Here is a 24,238-nt window from a genome sequence, read left to right as displayed (position 1 = left end):
CATCTCCAAACATCTCATTTAGAGAATACTCCCAGGCAGAGAAACATGCACAAGGCTATTAACCGATTGTAGCATTTTCTACCATAGCGAAAAAATCAGAAACAACCAGTTCGTTAGGAAATGGTTACACTCCATGGCCATATTAAGGAATACTACATAGCAATTAAAAAGGATGAGGTAGATATATACACTAATACGAAAAAACTTCCAAGATTCACTCCTAGTGAAAAAGACAAGTTACACAAAATACATAATGTATCATCCCACTTTCATGAAAACAAAATAAAATAAAATCTTTATGGAAATCTGTGTGTAAAAATGCTTTTTTGGAAAAGACTATAAATTACATATCATTAATAAATGGCTAAACAGAAGTTCCTCCTGTATCAGAGCAGGGGGCTTCTAATTTCTGGTTTCCATTTTTTCCCCCCACAAAGGAAACTTAGTCATGCATTACTCCAGCAGAATACGGAAGTTTTGAAAACTGTGTTTACATTGACTCATTGTGAATATATAAAATGCTTACTATTAGTGCTAAAAATTAGTACATTGAGAATTTGGTTACAGACCACTACAATAAAGTGAATATCACAATAGTCAGTCACAAAATTTTGGGACATATAGTTATGGTTATACTATACTGTATTAAGTATGCAATAGCATTATGTCTAAAATGTGCACATATCTTAATTAAAAAGTACTTTATTGTTAAAAATTGCTAACCATCATCTAGCCTTCAGTGAGTGATAATCATTTTTGCTGGTGCAGAGTTTAAAATGTTGCAGAAATTACCAAAATGTGGTAAACTTGACTCAGTGGACATCAGTTTAAGCAAACTCCAGGAGATGGTGAAGGACAGAGAAGCCTGGCATGCTGCAGTCCATGGGGTCGCAGAGTCAGACACGACTGAGCGACTGAATCACCATCAAAATGTGATTGGATGCTTGGGGCTGGTGCACTGGGACGACCCAGAGGGATGGTATGGGGAGGGAGAAGGGAGGAGGTAGGAGGGTTCAGGATGGGGAACACATGTATACCTGTGGTGGATTCATTTTGATATATGGCAAACCAATACAATATTGTAAAGTTAAAAAATAAACAAAAATGTAAAAAAAGAGATAAAAAAAAAGAAACAAGACTGAACAAACAGTGTAAAAATGGCACGAGAGACGTGCTTCATGCAGGGTTGCCACAAATTTTCAATTTGCTAAAAAAAGGCAGCATCTGTGAAGCCCAATAGGGCATAAAAGGGTATAAATGGCATAAAACGAGGTTTCCCTGTGTTAGAGATGTATGTGCATGTTCAGTCGGTCAGTTGTGTCCGACTCTTTGTGACCCCATGGACTCTGGCCCCCCAGGCTCCTCTGTCCATGGGATTTCCCAGGCAAGAATACTGGAGTGGGTTGCCATTTCCTTCTCCAGGGGATCTTCCTGATCCAGGGATCAAACCCGAGTCTCCTGAATTGGCAAATGGGTTATCACTGAACCGTGAGGGAAGCCCCTGTGTTAGAAATAGTCTGTTACTGAACATCAATCCTAAGACAGTAATTGGAAGTTTTTGTTACCTGAGTGCTATGAATTTTAAATGTTGAGATATTTGAATTTAAAAAGACAGTTTTCACTTGAACATACAGTAGTACAGAGGTGCAGTCTAAAGACCCATTTTTAAAAGACTATTCCAATCAGCAAATTTACTAAGTTTCATTATGAAATTCCAGAGATAAGCTCTGGCATTTAAAGATTAGAAAAGTGAGAAGAAAATATTGCTTACAGAGCAAATCGATAGAAAAGTAAATTTCACTCTCTAGTATGAAATTAAAGCGAAATACCACATGGAGTTAGAGGAGGTATACTGTATTTTTTTCCAAAGTGTACAATATAAGTATATGTAATGTGATAATGATCATAAGGAATATAGGAAAAAGTGAGGATTCTCCAAGATTCTTACAATTCATTTATGAACCACAGTGTGCACTGAACAATTTTACAAAATCGAATGAGGTGATTTTGCTTTTCTGTCCTCTGTGACTACATCAGCTAACACTATACCATGTGCCTGAACTTCGTGGAGTAGATTTTAAGTGTTCTCACCACATACATGCAGACACAAAGTGTAACTATGTGAGGTGATACACATGGTAAACGACATGACTGTGGAAATCATTTCATAACGTATACATACACCAAGTCATCACATCGTATGCTTCAAATGTACAAAATTTTATTTGTCCATTATACCTCTTTAAGAAAATTAGGGAAAAAATTGGTCCAGTTAATGAACAGAAGTCAAGCCCACATGTATTTCACTAGATACATCAAACAATGGTTTCGATGGATTGCCTGGGAATTCCCAGCATCCACTGCACTTTCCAGGACCAAGTCTATCCCTTTTTGGTGAGGTTTTCCTGCTGTGGGTGCTCTAGTGCAGCGGTCCCCAACCTTTTTGACACCAGGGACCGATTCCGTGAAAGACAATTTTTTCACGGAATGGAACTAGATAGTTTCGGGATGATTCACACACATAATATCTATGATGCTACTGTAATCTGACAGGAGACAGGGAGTTCAGACAGTAATGTGAGTGATAGGGAGTGGCTGTAAATACAGATATAGGTCTGTGGCCTGGAGGTTGGGGACCCCTGCTCGAGTGGGAAAAGCCTGTTAGAGTCAGCGCAACTACAGACAGGAGCAGAAGGGAATAAAAGCACAAATGATGTTAAGAATTACACAGAGTTCACTGATGTGATTTGCATATACCACCTTCAGTGCAGTCGATTCCTGGGTGGCTTGATGTTCTCCTTCTATGATCAGGTTTTCTCCACTGCTCACCGGACACGGCTGGCTGCCACGCTAAGGGCTTTTTGATGGTGAATAGCGCAAGAACCAATTCATACTTTTGTACTGCAGTTCTCAATGCAACTCCAGGACCTGGGATTTTTGCAACATTCAAAGCATCTCAAGTAGAAAAGAAAAAAGTTCAAACCAGTCACCAGATCCAAAATTAGCATTTTATTCAGAACGCTGGGGTCAGAGGTGTATCATTTATATTCTGGTACACAATACAGAGGCAAAGCTGTTGTCAGAAGTCTCTCCAGTTTAAAAGCTTTTTTTTTTCTTTTTTTTTTAAAAACACACACTGCAGTAGTTCCACCAGTGTCAGGCCACCCCTTTCATTTCTTGTCTTTCCTTTTTTTTTTTTTTGTTTTTTTTTGGTACAAATTATGTAAAACATTTGTGCTAAGAACTTTTCTCCCTCCCCAAACAAAAAGAGAAAATAAAAAATAAAAAAAAAATTAAAAAATTAAAAATTGAGTATTCTAACTACAGCTCAACAATTGAATCAAATGTCACTTTGTTTTGTAAATACTTTATCCATAACGAAAGATATAAACATGCAAAAAACCTGAATCCATAGTCCAAATAATACATACACATGTTCTGAAGTTTCTGCACTTCTCCATAGACTATGCCAATAAAACATTATGTACACATACCATTTTTACAGTGAAGTGAAAAAAATACAGTAAATAAAAAAGTGTACATGGATTAAGACCAAAATGTGTCTAACATTCTAGTTTATGAAAAAATTCAATTTTGCTACAAATTGGTGATATGAAAACTCCCTTTATTTGCAACCAGCTGCGTAAGTTTTAAGATTTTAGTGGAAAAAAAAAACAAACAAGAAACTAAAGTCTAAAACTAGAAATAATGTACATTTTCCAATCTCATGGTCTCAGCCCCCAAGGTAATAAAATTGCTCCATGAGTGGTTGGTTTGTCTGTTTAATTCCATATTTTTAATAAAAGCAAATGCGATGTAACAAAAGCGTGTCGAAGCATATCATGGTTTAACTTACTGCTCCCACCACAAAATATTTTGTCTTTTACTTATCATTTCAGAAATCAGTACCATTAAAGCCTTAAACATAAAACTAATTCCAATCTGAAAAAGGTACAAAAAGGCACATAAAATCCCAGTGCTTCTGTACTGTAAAATTCAAGTGTAACTGAGCTCAGTGTTTTTCCAAACAGTATTGGATCACCGATATTCCCTCTGAGCCCAAATTGGTTTGCAGCCTCTGCCAAAGCCTCCAGCAAGCACTGTGCTAGTAGACTACAAAGTTAAAGCCTAGCTTCTGAATGCTTTTTGGGAATATCAGTTGCAATTGTTTGTACTTGTCCAAAAACCAAGTTCACCCTGAAGTTCAGTCATCACCTCCACCGTACATGTCAGCGAGTTTCTTGAAGCGGGGCCCCCAGTCGTTCAGATAGTCATAGTCCTGCTCACCCCCACTACTGGAGGAATTAAGGGAGCTCAAGGACCCGGCCGTGGAGCCACTGCCTTCATAGTCAAAGACTAAGAGGGAGTCGTAGGGCGGAGCGGTGGGATCATTGTCAGCAGCTTTAAGGCCCTGCAGTTGGAAGACATGGAAAGGATGAAAAGAGGGTTACAGTGAGCGAATCCACAAGCAGACGCTAGTGGTCCCGCGGCATCAAACACCTGTTTGTAAGTTTCCACCTGCAGACCACCACATGCACAACCCAGAGAAACTGGCGTTATCACCATGTTTGAAAGTTAGACAAAAATCAGTGGATGTGTTTCCTCTGCAAAGAAAGAACTGTAAGAAGTGTTTCCTCTGCAAAGAAAGAACTGAGCTAGAGCTCAGTGAGGCTGAGACATACCATGGGACGGGGTTAACTGGAGAAGGCAGTTCACAGGTGACAGAAATGAACCACCAACAGCCTGAAGCTAGAAAGGGAGGATCTTAAATGAAGTTTGGTAATACATGAGTATAACCCTGCATTGGACAGGACTAGTTTTGAATTATCACGCGTGGAGTGAGTTACATGAAACAATATGGAAGGTTATGAAATCATGTGCTATGTGGACCCTGATCTATGTAGAGTCAGTCATAAGATTTTGACAATGAACTGGTTTAGTGGAAATTGTATGCAGGGCAAAAAGAGACATAGAAATGAGTGCCATGGCATCCCTGCCCTCTATAATTTACAACCTAGTAACAGGCATTACTATAGTATGACACAAATGATAAATAAGTAACAAGACTATGAAATTTAGGCAAAAATCATCAGGATGCTAAAAACAAATACTGATTGGCTCAGAGAGCTGGGTGTTCAAGGAAGAAGTGGCATTCTGTCTGACATAAATTTGGAAGGTATCAAAGGAAGAACAAAGACAGGCCAGATGTGATTATATACAAGGAAAGTTAGTCACTAAGTTAATAAAGAACAGAGTGACTTCTACCATCCACAGACTCTAGAAAAGTCATGATCCAATATCAATACACAGTATAAATATTGGGGAAGTGGAACCTAAAAATCTAAAATTATATATATATATATATATATACACATACATATATACACACACACACACACACACACACATATACAGGGCTCTTAAAAATAACTGAAAAAATAAGAACCAGTGAAATGACTATCAATAAACTTAACTCTTGCACAAAAATGCTTTTTTATATATAACTCATGTATCTGCATGGAGAAGGCAATGGCACCCCACTCCAGTACTCTTGCCTGGAAAATCCCATGGACGGAGGACCCTGGTGGGGTGCCATCTATGGGGTCGCACAGAGTTGGGCACGACTGAACTGACTTAGCAGCAGCAGCATGTATCTGCAGCTAATTCATAATTACTCTATAAAACCTTAAGAATTTAATGTATGTCTATTTGCCACATACTAATGGACATGAGTCTGAGTGAACTCCAGGAGTTGGTGCTGGACAGGGAGGCCTGGCATGCTGCGATTCATGAGGTCGCAAAGAGTCGGACATGACTGAGCGACTGAACTGAACTGAAGTATTTATTTACTTTTTTCCCATTTCCATTCTAGCAGTCCAAGATAAACCACAGTTAGTCTCCAAACAGTCACTCTCTCTCCCCACAACTCTGCTTTTTTAAATTTTGGTGGGCTCATTGTGGCTCCTCTTGTCCAAGATGTGATGAACTGTCCATCTTTAGATCAATCCTTCCAATCCACATATGTTTCATAAATACCTAATATTTTTTGTTTGTTTGTTTTTTAATCGGAGGAAGAGGAAAAAGAGCATGAAAATTACGGTCAGCATGCGTAGTGTTAAGAGGTCAGACACTGGGGTGACACCTCAGCTCTGCACAGTACGAGTTTTGGCTCAGTTGCAGCAGCCCTATTTCCTAATCTGCAACTGTAATCACAGTAATACAATCATTATGAAGTGCAAATAAAATAAAGGCGACCCAAGGTATCTCCCCACAGGATCTGGCACTTGTTACAGCTCAGGAATATTAGTTAATTTTTTTTTAATTTAAGTTTAGATTAAAAAAAATTCTTGCTTTGGAATTTGAAAAAAGAAAAATAAATGTGGAGACATGCTTTAAGGGAATGATCGAAGGCAAAAGGAGAAAGGGAGAGCAGAGATTGAGATGGTTAGATAGTATCACCAACTCAATGGACAAGAATTTGAGCAAACTCCAGGAGATGGTGAAGGAGAGGGGAGCCTGGCATGTTGCAGTCCATGGGGTTGCAGAGTTGGACAAGACTTAGAGATTAAACAAAAACAACAAGGGTTTTAAGAAACAAAATGGCAGCTGCTTGACTTCAACCAAAAACTTGAAAAAAGTACATACTAACACTTCCTCACACCCGAGTCTGTCTCCCCAACAATCCTAACCTTTAATTAAATACCACTTTTCGTCTTCTCAAGTACACTATAACCCAGACATGCCTGTGTAAAATAAAGTAAGTCTTCCTCCAACTACATCCATATATAATACATAAATAATTTTAGATAGGATTTTTCTTGACTATATTTACAGAATAAGCTAAAGGACAATTCTGTTAAGCCTGAGATGGGCAAACTCCAATTTCTCAAAATTCCTGATCATTTTTTTTGTGGCAGATTGTGTTACCGTCCTCAGTGATTCACCATCCTCTCCCCATGGGTGGATCACATGTCCACAGCACCACAAGAGCCACCCTGGAGCCAGCTGACTTCCCCAACCCATGGTCAGGCTTGGCCATCCGACTGGCCCTGGCCAATGAATGGAAACAGAAGCGTGGAGACCAGGAGAGCCTAACGCTCCATCAGCCCCTCATCTTTCCCCTCTGCCTGCCAGGAGAAGGGTCTGCACCAGAGGCGAGTTTTCCTTCTGCCTGGATCCTGAAACACAGAAGACATGTGGATCATGGTATCAGCACAAAACTGGAAATACAGAAAGGTGAAGCTTAAGATGAACTGGAAAGCGACAATGGTGTGGCATCACGTGTGCCTGGATTCCGGAGGAAAGCCATGGCCTGTGTTTCCTGTGACTTAGAAGAATTACTGGAAGCTGCCTGGTTTTCACTGGGGTGTTAAAAGGCCTGAGACTTTCATTAAATGTCAACAGCACCTAATTGATAGCCTCAAAATAGTTTAGTTCAGTTCCTCAGTCGTGTCTGACTCTTTGCAACCCCATGGACTGCAGCATGCCAGGCTTCCCAGTCCATCACCAACTCCCAGAGATAGCACAAACTCATGTCCATAGAGTCGGTGATGCTGTCCAACCATCTCATCCTCTGTCGTAACCCTTATTCTCCTGCCCTCAAGCTTTCCCAGCATTAGGGTTTTCTCCAATGAATCAGTTCTTCTCATCAGGTGGCCAAAGTACTGGAGTTTCAGCTTCAGCATCAATCCTTCCAATGAATATTCATGGTAGATTTCCTTTAGGATTGACTGGTTTGATCTACTTGCAGTCCCAGAGACTCTCAAGAGTATTTTCCAAAACCACAGTTCAAAATCATCAATTCTTTAGCACTCAGCTTTCTTTATGGTCCAACTCTCCCATCAATACATGACTACAGGAAAAACCATAGCTTACTAGACGGACCTTTGTTGGCAAAGCAATGTCTCTACTTTTTAATATGCTTTATAGTAGGTTGGTCATAGCTTTTCATCCAAGGAGCAAGCATCTTTTAATTTCATGACTGCAGTCACCATCTGCAGTGATTTTGGACCCCCCAAAAATAAAGTCTGCAACTGTTTCCATTGTTTCCCCATCTATTTTCCATGAAGTGTTGGGACCAGATGCCATGATCTTAGTTTTCTGAATGTTGAGCTTTAAGCCAACTGTTTCACTCTCCTCTTTCTCTTTCATCAAGAGGCTCTTTAATTTGTTATATCAAAACAGATATAACACTGGTGATAACCTAGTCCTATACTCACCATCAAGAGTTTCAAAAGTATTTCTCCCTTTTTTCTATTGGAGCTCTACAATGTTGTATTAGTTTCTGCTGTACAGCAAAGCGAATCAGCTCTAAGTATACATATATCCCCTCTGTTTTGGATCTTCTTCTCATCTAGATCACCACAGAACACTAACTCGAGTTCCTTGTGCTATATAGTCAATTCTCATCAGTTATCTGTTTTATGCTTATGAAGGTAGCACCAGCAGTAAAGAAGCTGCCTGCCGATGCAAGAGACGCAGGTTCGATCCCTGGGTCAGGAATATCCCTTTAAGTAGGAAATGGCAACCCACTCCAGTATTCTTGCCTGGAAAATTCGATGAACAGAGGAGCTTGGCAGGCTACAGTCCATGGGGTCGAAAAGAGTCAGACATGACTGAGCACAGCACAGCAGTGTATATATGTCAATCCTAAACTCCCAATCCATCCACCCCATTTCCCGCTTGGTATGCATGTTTGTTCTCTATGTCTGTGTCTCTATTTTCTGCTTTGCAAATAGGTTCATCATCACTTTTCTATATTTCACATATATGCATTAATATATGGGATTTGTTTTTCTCTTTCTGACTTACTTCACTATGACAGTTTTTAGATTCATCAAAAATATTTCTTAAAATTTTTTAACTCCTACCGTGGCTTTCTGATCATTCTGATAGTGCTGAATCTATGTTTTATTTCTACATTAAAAAAAGAGGTTAAGGCTATAAAACCCATGAGAGGTCACTGCTAGCCAAAACATCAAACGCTGTCTCAGGTTCTTCTGATTACAAAAGGGCAAATCCCACTGAACTTTTCAAGAATTCTTAGGCAAGCCATCTTTCTGGGCTGAAGGTTAAGTACTTTAAGTCCCTGCCACTTGGTGAGCACCGATTTTTATCTGAGAATAAAATATGACTTTTCTGGGTAAGGCATTATATAAATTCCGGGTACTATTTTGGTAATTCTAAAAAGATCATAGTCAAGTCCCTAGAAACTGATCATGACAGGCAGGCAACCAAAGCGAACACATAGATAAATACGGAGTGGTTGGGGCACAGAAGCTCTGGTTTTTCCTTATGGAATTCCTTTTATAAAAAATTTCTTTTTGGCTGTGCTAGGTCTTCGTTGTTGCGTGGGTTTTCTCTAGTTGTGCTGAGTAGGGGCTACTCTTTGTTGCAGGGCACAGGCTTCTCACTGTGGAGGCTTCTCTTGTTGCAGAGCACAGGTGCTTGGGTTCAGTAGCCGTGACACACAGGCTTAGTTGCTCCACAGGACATAGAATCTTCCGAGGGCAGGAATGAAACCCAAGTCCCTTGCAGGCAGATTCTTATCTACCGTACCACCAGGGAAGTCCCTGGGATTCCTTTATTTGTTGGTGTGGACACCATTTCACACCATGTCTGACACACTTTTGCCAAATTTACAAAAAAACTGTATGTGTTTCTCTCTCCCTATTGGGTCTGACTACATCTATAAGAGGATGTGTTTGTTTCACCTTTCCTGGAGAGGCAGATCTTGAACTCTGGATAAATCTGAACTAGTTTCTGCAGTCAGCTACCTCTGTCATATCAAAGCTGCAGCTCTGGCTGAATTCTTGCTGAGCTTGTATTTATAGACTTCTGATGCCATGTTTTATGGTGGAGGCATGCTTTACAGGGACCATAAACATTCACATTCTTGTGTGAAGGAACACATTAGGGATATAAAACCCAAGAGTCAGTCCCTAACAGTCAGTCCCTTACTGTCTCAAATCTACTGCCTCAGTTCTGGTCATCATTACACCCTGCTTCAAAGTGTTAGTTGTTCAGTCGTGTCCAACTCTTTGCAACTCCATGGACTGTAGCCCACCAGGCTCCTCTGTCCATGGAGTTCTCCAGGCAAGAATACTGAAGTGGGTTGCCATTTCCTTCTGCAGGGGATCTTCCCAACCCAGGGATGGAACCCAGGTCTCCTGCACTGCAGGCAGATTCTTTACTGTCTGAGCCACCACGGAAGATCTCCAGGGAACATCCTGCCTGGACCATGGCAAAAGCCTCTTTAGCGGGTTTCCATGTCCCCAGGACTCTATCTGCTTCTATCTTGCCAACTACTGTTGGTTCCTCTCTCAGACATTATTTGATGTCACATCCCCAACCCCAAGTAAAACTTTCTGACTGCTATCCCCTGTAGCAATGCTTCCAAAATAAGGGAGGAGTCCCCCTGGGGGTATGCAAGATGATTTTTAAATGGTGTGTGTGTGTGTGTGTGTTAGTTGCTCAGTCGTGTCGGACTCTTTGCGACCCCAAGGACTATAACCCTCCAGGCTCCTCTGTCCATGGGATTCTCCAGGCAAGAATACTGGAGTGGGTTGCCATTTCCTTAAACGGTGCACAGGCATTTTAAAACAATTATTTTTATTTAAAAGAAGTTAAAATTGATAAAATATTTAAATGCATCATAAAAGCTGTTTGCAGACATGGAAAAGACTAGGAGGAGTTACTTAAATGCCTGAAGCTGAATGTTAGGGTAACCTATAGGATATAGTCAAAACCCTTCAAGGAGAAGTCATTTCACCTTTCCCTTGCAACTCTTCTCAGTTCCGGCAACCATAACTGAATTATTCACTAAATTATTCAGCAAAATCCCCTCAAACCTAAAAACATCTTACTTTTGGAGTATCTCCATGTTATTTACATATTCATTTCCTGCTAGATGAAATGTGATTCCCTTTGTTTAAAATGTTCTATGTCATATTTTTTTCATTTGATTAATTTCCATCCATCTATCCATCTGTTTAAAGGCCATTAAAAATGTCACTTCTGCTTCCTGGAATTCTTCCCCAAACCGTGACTGAGAGTAGTTCCTGTGGTCTCTCTGGTCCTCTTTATTTCTATCGCCATACTTTGGTTATACTGGATCATGACATCCCTTTCTGCTGAGGTGGTTCTGTACTCATTTCAGACGTTGCACATGCTGCTTGACATCCAACAGCTATTCTAGATGGTAATTTGTACTGCTGTCCTGGGCTTAGTTTGCTCACGTTGGCACCTTGCTCATGTTTATATTTATACCTTTCAGAAGAAGCCAGGATTTAGGTTTAAAATATCTGCAAATATAAAAGTATATCATGATCACGTGAAAGTGAAATTCTGTGACTTATGAGTGTCAACATTACTATATCCTTTTCTGGAAAATTCACTTTACTTCGGCTTTTTTTTTTTTTTTTGGAACTAGAGTTTTTTACTTGTTTTATTTACAATTAAAGGGCAGTACAAAGTTTTTCCTCCTGAATAGCAGCTTGTAATGATAATATGATACTGACAGTAATTAAGAGATTTTACAGTCACTATACTAAGCACTTTATGTGGACTGTATTATTTCAATCTTAAAAGAAGGGTCTATTATTATCCCCGTTTCATAAATAAGGAAACTAGAAATCTAAGTGATTGCATCCAAGGACCCTAACCTGTACAAGGTAACAGAGCTGTTAAATGAGGCACCTGGATTTGAACTTCAACGCAAAAGAATATATTAAATTTAATTACTGGAGAAAAAAGGCAAATACTTTAAACTTTGGTAGTTTTAAATATGTTATTCCAGGAGTGCCTTCCATACATTTTAAAATAATATTGACTGAAAGTTGGTCTTTTAACAGAAATATGCCCTTGGTTTTTATATTTCTGAGATAAAGAAATACACAGGATTAATATAGTTATTGGAGGTATGCTAATATCTACTGTTGGCCTGAGATTAAATTACTTTTAGTTTCAACTTTTCACCCTCCGAAGATCTTATTTAGAAGTCTCAAAACAGGATGAAATTCTGTGCTTGAAATTCAAAATGTGTGATTTATTTTACGTTATCTACCAGTCTAGAAATGTTATCATTTTTGAGATTCATTATTTAAATAAACAAAGTAGAAACTGTTCTCATGAGCTTACCTATTCTTTACATCTATAAAAACACTCCAATTATAATCTCCACTATATTCTTCTTCCTTTGGAACATTCAGTACTATGCTAAATCAAATAAAACCTAGAGATAAAGAAATCTGCTTGCATTTTAAATGTAGTTATAGGTGCCTTCAACTCAAAACTTTACCTGTGTTTATTTTTATCAGTCTAGTTATAGAAAGATACCAAACAAGTCTACACAGTAAGTTTGAATCTTATCTCTGATTTAGGTCTTTTAATGGTTTGATTCCACTGAACTTTCTCACAGAACTGATCGTCACATCCCTGGACCCACTTTGTAGTTGTTTTCTGTGACCCCTTAAACGCCTTAGACTTTCTTCTTTCTGTGTCCAAAAGTAGGGCATTTCTAGGTACAGACTCAGGGTTCCCCTTTCTCCTCTCCTCCATATTTCTGTGTCTTACAATCACATCCAGTTTTGAGGATTTAGCAGTCATTTGGGGAATGATTTCTAAACGCAGTCCTCTTGTCCATTCATGTACTCACCAAACCAGTTTGCCCACAAGGGTCCCCCAGGGATGCACATTCCCTCCTCTGGACCACTGGAGGGCCCTGAGGTTATGAGAAGGGATGCTTGGATAGGAGTAACGGAGGGAGGTGAGTTGTAGGTACAAGCGGATGCCGCTGGACGGTGCCCATCCATACTCTGTGTGCCTGACCCTTCACAGGCAACTAATATCTAGAAAAAGAGCAAAGGGCATTCTAGGCAGGAAAAACAGTGTGGGGCCTGGCGCTGGCATGGAATTACAAGCTGAGATAAGGAACTACAAGTAGAGGTCTCTGTTGCCTGCCTGTAGAATGCAGGTGGGGGAGGGGCCTGAGAGGAAGCTGGATCGCCGAGTTAAGAACCAGATCCAACGGGGGCATCCAACGGGGAGAGTTCAGATACTGGAATGTTTGCCTGGTATGGAGATCATGCTAGGAGCAACTCGGGGAACTCACACCGAGAGCCTCGCCCTCTATTGTCTTATCTATGTATCACTGGCACTGGATGTACACAGTAGCTATATGGTAGTTATCTGCTGAATGAATGATACTAAACCAAGCTCAAGACGACTGCCAAACGAGCCATTTCTAACAAAGGCAGACAACTTTCAAATTATGAATGGGCTGTATTTCAGAAGTTGACGTGCAAAGTCAGTTGTTCGGAACAAACTTTTTCATTTAGGTATTCACACGTTTGTTATAATCTCCAGCCACTTGTGAAACTGTGTACCTGAGAAAGGAGATTTCCACATGGAAATTCCTATTGTGTACCTCTTCCTACTGTGCCATTAGAATGGTTGGGTAACTGAACCTTATTACCTAAATACTCTCCTCTCTTTACTGAAGGAAGTCCAGTCATATTTTTTCAAAAACGGGGACTTCCCTGGGGGTTCAGTGGCTAAGAATCCGCCGGCCAATGCAGGGGACACAGGTTTGATCCCTGGTCTGGGAAGATTTCCACGTGCTGTGGGGCAACTAAGCCCATGCGCTGCAACTACTGAAGCCCAAGTGCCCGCGCTCCACGAGAGAAGCCACTGAAATGAGCAGCTCTCGCTCCGCAACTAGAGAGTAGCCCCTACTCGCTGCAACTGAAGAAAAGCCGCACGGCAACGAAGAACCAGCACAGCCAAAAATAAATAAATGATGCATGCCCCACACCTGTCCCAGTCCTTGAACTCCTTGAAACGACGGAATCTAGGAGCTGCTCAACACAGTAGATGCTCAGGTTACACAAAGAAGGTCAGGAAATAACCCTCATCCCAGAGAGAATGGACATGCTGACACAGGAGAGAGAAATACCAACAGTTACACCCCATGTGAGGGCTATGACCCAGGGAGCATCCTGGTATTAATAATAACCCTTCACAGAGGTATCATAACAGCTTCAGAGAGAAGAGGATATTTGAGCTGCATGTGAAGGCTAAATGGGTATCTCCTGACAGTTAAGAAGGAAGGGCTTTGGAAAAGCTGTTGCTGTTGTAAAAATTGTTGTTGTTCAGTCGCTCAGTCGGAAAAGTTAATTTATAGTTAAGCCTGTGATGCTTGTGAGGGACCACAAATAGTTTGGTGGGGCCACAGCACAAGAAGGGAATATGGATGGAAAGGAGGGCAGGACAGATTACAAACAGCCTTAGAAATGACCCTTGGTGCTTGAACTTTCTCTTGAGAAAAGAGGAGTGTCCCGATAGAATGGAAGAGTCCCACAGAACAGTGATACTTCAGGGAAACCTTCAGGTGAGTATTTGTTGAATTTCACTGAAGCCAGAATTCTTGCTTTATGAAAGTCCAACAACCACAGGAATTAATAATTAGGATGAAAGCTAAATTAGAAGTAAACTCATCAAGCATGCTTACATATTCAAAAATATCTAGTTATATACGTGTGTGTGTGTATGTATACTCCTGCTAATTCCCCTAACCAAGCCTATTGTATAAATAATCTGGAAAAGTCAGGACATATTTTTACACATAAAGGAGTTACCTGGACTTTGTTTTTGCCTTCTGTCAGCTTTTAAATCATGTCTACTACAAATTAACCTATTAGCTATTTAACAGAATTGAATAGATATGTTCAAAAAGCATATTTTTTAAGGAAGCATATGTATTTTAGGCATAGATAGTAATGAATATTTGTAAAGACAAATGAGCTAATTGTGTTTCAAAACTTTTCCTACAAACTATAAGAGGATCTAAAAACCTAAGGTAGATTGATTATGTAGATGTAATACACGACTGTTTCATGGAAGCCTAGGAAATGAGGCTTCCCTGGTGGCTAAGATGGTTAAAAAAAAAGAAATTCTGCCTGCAATATGGAGACCTGAGCTTGATCCCTGAGTCAGGAAGATCCCCTGGAGGAGGGAATGGCAACCCACTCCAGTAGTCTGGCCTGGAGACTCCCATGGACAGAGCCTGGTGGGCTACAGTCCATAGGGTTGCAAAGAGTTGGACATGACTGAGTGACTAACCCTTTCATTTTCAGGAAATGAATCTTATCAGCACAGGACTGAAGGCAGTAATATACAACAGATGCTTTCCACTGTGAAAGGCACTGGGACCAATCCTGGTCTTGCTGTTTCTGAATGCCAGGACACGGCCAGAGAACGAGTCTTGTCATATAGTCACAATCAATATCAATATGTATCATTCTCTTAAACTAACAATAAAAATTCCAAAGAAGAATTGCAGTAAAACTGTAGACATGATCAAAAGAAGCAGTATTAAATCATTTGACTTCAAAACTTCAGGATTAAATGTAGCAGAACTCTTGGTCAGTAATGAAATAAAAGAATGCCATAATAATTTTGACAGTGGAAATCATTATCTGTTAAATTCAACAGAGAATTAGCGTGCCTCTTGCAGAAGCTCTTAAAACTCCTCAACTAGACAAGTATTTAAATCACTTACATAATATTTAATTTAGCTGCTCTTCCTGCTAATCTTATTTGATGGAACTCTCTAGTCATTGGGTGCATGTATGCTAAGTTGCTTCAGTTGTGTCTGACTCTTAGTGGCCCTAAGAACTATAGCTCCTCTGTCCATGGGATTCTCCAGGCAAGAACACTGGAGTGGGTTGCCATGCCTTCCTCCAGGGGTTCTTCCCAACCCAGGGATCAAATTCGTGTCTCTTATGTCTCCTCACTTGGCAGGTGGGTTCTTTACCAGTGAGTCACCTGGGTAGTCACTGAATTCTCTTCATTTGTGGGATTCAAAGGGTACAGTGTGAGGGAAATGAAAGTGAACTATTATTGCATGTATTAGTGCTAATAAATGAAATTAGAATACACTATAATATCATTGGGGCTTTCCTGGTAGCTCAGCTGGTAAAGATCCACCTGCAATGCAGGAGACCTCAGTTCAATTCCTGAGTCAGGAAGATCCCTTGGAGAAAGGATAGGCTACCCACTCCAGTATTCTTGAGCCTCCCTGGTGGCTCAGTCGGTAAAGAATCTGCCTGCAACGCAAGAGACTTGGGTTCGATCACTGGGTTTGGAAGATCCCCTGGAGGAGGGCATGGCAACCTACTCCAGTATTCTTGCCTGAAGAATCCCCAGGGACCGAGGAGCCTGGCAGCCTACAGTCCATGGAGTTACAAAGAGTTGGGACATGACTGAGCGACTTAAACACAGAACATAATATCTTTAGCCTATTGATTACTTGTAATCATGGGAAAAATCCTTGGGAGAGAGTGTGACTAATATTGGTAACATATAAGGCTGTGATTTACAAAAACAGAATATTAGTTGACAGATCTCTTTTGGGCTGATCAGAGCCATCTCATCTGTTTTCTGTTACTAAAGTCACATTGGCTTTTGCACAAAAATAACATTAAAAAAAAGAGCTGTATTTTAATGAACTACATAGCTATATTCTCATCAAATTGTCGTCTCCATAGTACTTCTGTTGTTTAGTTGTGCAGTTGTGTCCAATTCTTTGCGATCCCATGGACTGTAGCCCACCAGTCTCTTCTGTCCATGGGATTTTCCAGGCAAGGATACTGGAGTGGGTTGCCATTTCCTCCTCCAGAGGATCTTCCCGATCCAGGGACTGAACCTGCATCTCCTGCACTGGCAGCTGAATTCTTTACCACTGAGCCACCCGGGAAGCCTCAATAGTACCGTTAGCATCCAATAAACACCCTTTTAAAGAAAGCGAATCTCTCTGGGCACCTCATTAATGAAGTCCCCGATGTCCCCTGGGTGTGGGGCTGCAGATCGAACTGGGTACTGGGGCTCCGCATGGATGGGCCTCTCATCCAACCGTCGGATTCCAACTGGCTTGATGGCATCTGGCTCTACCGTATCAGGCTGCTGGAGCTGGCTCAAATCGTAGTCCTGCAAAAGACAAGGCCAAAACCCCATGGGAGATGGGCATGAGGATGGAAACTTACAACCTCTGTTTTTAAACGCATACCCAGAATGCACAGAAATGAATGAAATTTAACATAATGGAAAAGTTGCCACCACGAGCTTTTCATGTTATGATTAAATATTGCTTTCACGCAGCTCTTTCTTCTGTGGTTTTCATTTCGACAGTCTGTGCGCCATCTGCTTTCCTATGTTCCTCATCAGCTTCCAATGGGAAACAGCAGTGAGAGGAGGCCCCGCTACAAAATGACTAAAAAAATCGACTAGAAAATACGGTAGTACCACAGAAGCAAAAGTGCTCATTAAATGTTGATGGGGTTCAGAACAGGCTGCCCTCAGGTATGGCAGCGTGGCATATTAAATATCTGAAGCTCAAGCAGTCTTTTAAAGAACAGCCAAAACAGGAAAGTCACTAGGACTCTCCCCATCTCACCCGTCTTCTCTGAAACAGGTCACAAAATTCTGATGTGAAAGGCTCCCCTCTCCTTGAACCAGGAGGAGGGAAACCCTCCTCACCACCAGAGATTAGCATTTGGGACTGAGAACTCTGTACAAAGAAACTTCCTTTTTTATGATAGTAAAATTATGTGTTTATGATATAAAACTCAGAAAATTAAAAATTATAAACAGAAAATGATCTCATCTATAATTCTACAATGTAACAGTCATATTTGGGTGTATTTGGTTATAATAAAATGCTATTATTTTTAAAAAAAATTTTATTGGAGTATAGTTTATTCACAATGTTGTATTGGTTTCTGCTGTACAGCAAAGTGAATCAGTTATACATATACATATATCCACTCTTTTTTAGATTATTTTCTCACATAGGTCATTAGAGAGTGTTGAGCAGACTCCCCTGTGCTATAGAGTAGGTCCTTATTAGTTATCTATTTTATATATAGTAGTGTGTATATGTAAACTCCAATCTCCCAATTTATCCCTCCCTTCTCTTACCCCCTGAGGGTCACAGGTTTGTTTTCTACATTTGTAACTCTATATCTGTCTTGTTGATAAGTTCATTTGTGCTCTTTTTTAATGTTCCATATATAAGCGATATAATGACATTTGTCTTTCTCTGACTTACTTCACTTAATATGGCAATCCATGTTGCTGCAAATGACATTATTAATATTTTTTAAATGGCAAACTTTCTCACACTAACTCTATTTTCCTAGTTACTTCTTCACCATTTACTACTCTAAGCCCAAGACCTTTGTCTTATCAATTGTCTACAAAGTTACTGTTTCTTTGTCTACAGGGTATAAACACTCCCAGCTCTGGTCTCTTCTTCCAGGGCCTGCATTCTCTGTGGAGATTCTCATGTGGAGGCAAAAGTTCCATCAAATGTGTCTGTTCTTCTCCTGTTAATCTGTCTTTGTTGGTTTAATTTTCAGACCCAGCCAGGGACACTAGGAGGGCAGAGAAAACTTTTCCCTCCACTACAATATTATATTGCTTTAATACTAAAAAAAAAAAAATGTTGTAAGTGTATTTTCCTTTACTTAAAGGAAAGCTTTAAAATCCCATGGATGAAGGAGTCTGGTGGGCTACAGTCCATGGGGTCGCTAAGAGTTGGACACGACTGAGCAACTTCACTTTCACTTTTCCCTTTCATGCATTGGACAAGGAAATGGCAACCCACTCCAGTGTTCTTGCCTGGAGAATCCCAGGGACAGGGGAGCCTGGTGGGCTGCCATCTATGGGGTCGCACAGAGTTTGATATGACTGAAGCGACTTAGCAGAAGCAGTTAGTTCATCAAGGTTTCAAGACCATGCTTCTCTTCAAACAGCTGTAGGAAGTGTGCGCATGCTCAGTTGCGTCTGACTCTTTGTGACCTGGGGGACTGTAGCCTGCAGGGCTCCTCTGTCCATGGAATTCTTCAGGCAAGAATACTGGAGTAGGTTGCCATTTCCTCCTCCAGGGGCTCTTCCCAACCCAGGGATTAACCCACGTCTCCTGTGTCTCCTGCATTGGCAGGCAAGTTCTTTAACACTAGTGCCCTAACCCTCAGTGCCTAGAGTCTGCACACTATTATCGGTGGGACCAGTCTGATCTGTGCCCTTTTTTCTTAAAGAATGGCTTTGACATTTTTAAAGGATTATTTAAAACAGTGGTAACAACGAACAAGAAGAATATCCTACTGAGACTATATATAGGCCCCAAAGCCTTACATTCAGCCCTTTACAGAAAAAGTTTGTCAACCTCTGGCTCAGAGGTATGAGGCTAGGGAGTGTGTATTCTCTTCCAGAGCAGTTCTGGGGGCATGTCTTTGAAATACAGCCTGTCCACTTCAAGAGGCAGAGAAGAACTCGGGAAGAAGGATGCTCTGTGCACTGGTTGGACCTTTAACTATTTTTAGCTTTAGCATCAGCCAGCTGAACAGCAATGTACAAAGACACTAAGTATAATGTGGAAATGCATCAAAATTTTAGGTTTGGGCAAATACTTTATATTTTTCAAACCTCTAAATTCTGATAATAAGAAACATCACATCCCTAGCTTAACCAAAATTATCTAATTCACTGTTGATATTTACAGAAAGTACAGATTTTATGGTCCTCTTTTTAGTTCAGGCTTCATCTCTGTCTAAAACCACCTCAAAACTGTTTACAGTATCTCTATAAGGGTCACAAAGAGTCGGACGCGACTGAGCAACTGATCTGATCTGATCTGATCTGATAGTGGTTTTGATTCATTCAACGCTTGAGTATTTACCATGCTCTGGCAATGCTCAAGATCCTTTACATATGTTCGCTCATTTATACTCTGAACAACACTGTGTGACGCTGAGTTTTATTATCCTCTTTTAAGAATTGAGGAAACTGAGTCTAAATCACTCAAGTCATTTGTCAAAGGCTCCAGATCTAATAAGACACAGAGATATGCTAGGACTTCAAACAGATTAGACTCCAAAGCCTAGCTCTTGTCCCAGCTACAAGGTTGGGATGGATGAGGGAGGAGGGGCAGGGATATGAGGAATGATTAAAACAACAGAGGAGATAAAAGGGGAAGGGTCACTGATATTCCACCCACTCTGTACCAGGCGCTACACCAGCCTCCTGTAAGTGTCTTTTCATTATCATAATTTGAGATAAAGAAAACAGACTCAGAAAGGTTGAGTAACATGTACAAGGTCACACAGCTGCTATCCTATTGACATGAGCATCAAAACTAGGTGTGTCTGATTTCAAAATGTTGGTCTAAAACCAAACACTAGGAACTTCCCTCATGGTCCAGTACTTAAGACTCTGCCTTTCAATGAAGGGGGTGTGGGTTCAATTCCTGGTTGGAAAGCTAACATCCCATATGCCTCAGGGCCCCCCAAACCCAAAACATAAAGCAGAAGCAATATTGTAACAAATTTACTAAAGACTTTAAAAATGGTCCACCTAAAAATAATCTAAAAAATATATTAAAAAAAAAAAAATGAACTCTGTTGAGATGCCTTCATTCTAGAGTACCCTCCCCTAAACAACTCCTTACCAAGGGCTTCAGCTAAGCTAATGAGTGAAGGCACTCAGAAAAAGCTCCTCCTCTGAGGGATGGACAAGGTGACATGGGAGGCAGGTATACAGAGTAGGACAAGTCAGTGTGGGATGTAAACTCGGTACAGTGCCAAATATAAAATGCTCAGAAAAGGAAAGAATACATCAGATTTGCACCTTGAATGACATGTGGGTTCAGGAGAAAAGACTGTTCTGGGGGAATCCACATTGTGAGCAAAGGCGTGCGGATGCAGTCTCCTGTCAGGGGAGCATATTTCAAAGCATCCATACAAACCTTGAGTGAAAACGCACCTTGATCTTGCACACATGTGCCTCCATTTAAAATTTTATAGAACACATGAGTTATTTATAGACTATCTGAAAGCAGAGGCAGACGATGATACGGCAGATGCGAAAACCTTTGAAATGTTAAAATGCTTTTCACAAAATAGAAAGAGAGATTCATTTAGAGAATTCTGAATGCTTGCATGTGAAGAGGCATGGTTTTCCATGCCATGTTTAATTACATAACTACCAAGCTTAATAGAGGGGGTAACCGTGAGTAAGCGTGTCTTCTGATGGAAGCTTTTTGTAGAAAGGGGAAAACAGACTATAAGTATATGGATGATGACAGTTAATAAACATTTTTACACTGAGAGTGTAAAATGCTTTATTAGAGGTCTCAATTACATGAAATTAAGTAATTGAATCTTATGCTTAAGGACCATCTTTAGAGTTAGTCACTCAATCATGTCTGACTCTCTGTGACTCCATGGACTGTAGCCCACCAGGCTCCTCTGTCCACGGAATTCTCTAGGCAAGAATACAGGAGTGGGTTGCCATTAACCTGGTGACATATTTCTTGGCAGTCCTCAGTATATCATGAACATTCCATGTAAGAATAGAGAGTGATTTCTGGGGCATAACTGAAGACATGAGAGGCAGTGAGATTTGCCTGTACTATTTCTTATGTGGAAAGAACTTGTCCACCCTCATTTCTTATGTAGCTCCCACCATACCAAAGTGACGAACAGAAATCCATTATGTTTGGTCGACAGCGCAGAAAAAGTTTTCTAATAAGTTGTCAACCTATAGATGTTGGGATATTTTACCTGAAAACAGAAAGATCTGGCATAAAACCAGGCTTCACTTCTGACACAGCTATTTGTTACAGCTGAGAGCATCTAGCTTCTTTGCACAAGGACAGCCTGTCTACCTGGTCTGTTTCACTTATTAGTGTATACATACAACAGCATGTTCATTTATAAATTCTTATCTTTCGACAGCCCTTTCTTACTCTCCTAAGAACCAGAGCAGGTAGTTTCAAGACATCTGTGGTTAATATGTCAGGCCCACAGAAAGTGCTTATTAAAAACATGTTGAGAATTTCAGCAGATAAGAACCCTCCTGCCAATGCAGGGGACACAGGTTCAATCCCCGGTCCAGGAAGATCCCACATGCCGCGGAGCAACTAAGTCCGTGTGCCACAATTTCTGAGCCCACAAATTACAACTACTGAAGTCTGAGGGCCTAGAGCCTGTGGTCTGTAACAAGAGATGCCACTGCAAGGAAGAACAGCCCCTGGTCTCCCCAACTAGAGAAAGCCCATGTACAGCAACAAAGACTCAGTACAGCCAAAAATAAATAAATAAATAAGTGTTGAATGAAAGTCTCAGGGATGATATTCAAGCTGAGTGTGCACAAGAGCAATCAATTCAAGAAAGGTGCTTTGGATCACATGACATGCCATGGCAGTAATTTATCAGGGGAAGGAAGAGAAAGACCCGGGGTCCCACTGCTGAGACTTATTGCCACGGTGAGTACCATCCCCCATGATGCAAACGTGCATTGTTCTTCAGATACACTGACATCAAAAAAAGAGGTACAAAACCACTAATTTACAGGAAACTAGAATCTGGTTTAGAACATGCGGCTTAACTTTTCTTTGTGATGGTTTGCCTTGTCTATTTCAAATACAGGATATAAAAATCTGACGGTGGTATGAAGTGGGCAGAAGTGTCCTCAGGACACAGGGATGTGATTTTCTGTCCATATCCATCTGTGCTATATGGCAGAGTCCTGACCTGACAATTTTAAGCCTTTTGACAAGGGGTCGGTCTATGTGAGCCTCTTAAATTATACATCTGCATAATCTCATGATGCTTTACTTACACACACAAATTACAACATGAAAGATGAAAATTATAAAGAGAATTGCGGAGACTGGAAACATTCTCAAGGTCATTGGGTTCATGGACTTACTTCTGAAGATTATAAAGACACAGCCCCAGAAGACATCTTTGTTTGGTTCCTACGATTCTCTAGAGAAAAAGTGGGTCTGAAAATTCTCTGATGATTGTCAACCTTTTTAACATCAACTTTCCCTGATAAATCCAACTTTCAAATGAAGGCCACAGAAAATCTTAAATAATGTTTGGAATGTGTTATTTGTCAATGATCATGAGAAGTAGGGGCTTCCCTGGTAGCTCAGCTGGTAAAGAATCTGCCTGCAAATGCAGGAGACCCTGGTTTGATTCCTGGGTTGGGAAGATTCCCTGGAGAAGGAACAGGCTACCCACTCCAGTATTCATGGGCTTCCCTGGTGGCTCAGATGGTAAAGAATCCACCTGCAATATTAAGAGACCTGGGTTTGATTCCTGGGCTGGAAAGATCCATTGGAGGAAGGCATGGCAACCCATCCTAGTATTCTGGCCTGGAGAATCCCCATGGACAGAGGAGCCTGGTGGGCTACAGTCCATGGGGTCACAAAGAGATGGACACAACTGGGCAACTAAGCACATACACCCATGAAAAGTAGGCATGGAATTAGGGTTTTTAAATATTAACATTGCAAGTAACTGAAAGATTTTGTTTGGGTCTAAGATTTAAAATATCTTAAAGGTGATACAATTCTGGGAGAGTCAGTAAAAGTTAGCAGCTTAAACTCTGGTTCTGCCTTTTCTTATTAAATTCCCCTGACTTGAAATGATTTATAATTGGTTCAGAAAAAGATACCAGGAATCGACCTTAAGGCATTTGGTTATGTTTAAATAGAGTAAAATGGTGTTTTAGGATAAGAAATTCTGGAGTCCCAGGCAGAAATTTCAGAAAGTCTCATGACTGGCAAAAACTACAGACTTGTGCAATTACGTGTTTTAAAGAGTGATGGAAATACTCCTATACCGTTTCACAAGTATCTTAAGGGAGCCTACTGGGTACCTGATGCCATTTTCAGCTCTGAGAGTGTGAAAGAAGGAAATCAGCTTTCGTTGGTGCCCATCATCAGTCAGGAGTTACCTTAGGCGCCTCCTCATGGGATTCCTCAGACACTCTGAGCAAAACCCTGCCGTTCTATCCCATTGATTCCCGTAACTTGGAGAGGTTAATGATTTGCCCAAGGTCACAGACTCAGACAGTGTGGAAGAGGCAAACAGAGACCAGCAGAACAATCAAAGTAACAAATATAAAAGCTGTATCTTCAGATACAGAGAAGAGACTTGTGGTGGCCAAGGGGGCAGGGTGCGGGAGGAAGGGGCGAGGAGTTCAGGATTAGCAGATGCAAACCACTCTCTACAGGATGGATAAACCACAAGGTCCTACTGTGTAGACAGGCAACCATATTCAATATCCCGCAACAAACCACCATGGAAAAGAATATGAAAAAGAACATATAGGTGAGTCACTTTACTATATAAGAGAAATTAAACACAACATTGCAAATCAACTAGAC

General features: G+C 40.7%; 1 protein-coding gene across 1 annotated transcript in view; it reads right to left on the bottom strand.

The window, feature by feature from the left end:
• Window positions 1-2,989: 2,989 nt before the first annotated feature.
• The window catches only part of CDH2 (cadherin 2), a 247,160-nt gene continuing 225,911 nt past the window's right edge, over window positions 2,990-24,238 (bottom strand). The window contains exons 15-16 of the mRNA XM_055559737.1: window positions 16,822-16,986; window positions 2,990-4,411 (exon numbers count right to left, since the gene is read on the bottom strand). Coding sequence (XP_055415712.1) covers window positions 4,205-4,411; window positions 16,822-16,986 — 372 coding nt within the window. The 3' untranslated portion in view covers window positions 2,990-4,204. The remainder of the gene's footprint in view (window positions 4,412-16,821; window positions 16,987-24,238) is intronic.

Source organism: Bubalus kerabau, chromosome 21, assembly GCF_029407905.1.
Source record: "Bubalus kerabau isolate K-KA32 ecotype Philippines breed swamp buffalo chromosome 21, PCC_UOA_SB_1v2, whole genome shotgun sequence".
NCBI classification, from domain to species: domain Eukaryota; kingdom Metazoa; phylum Chordata; class Mammalia; order Artiodactyla; family Bovidae; genus Bubalus; species Bubalus kerabau.
The sequence above is the reverse complement of the archived record's forward strand: the minus strand, read 5'-3'. Positions and strand labels throughout refer to the sequence as shown.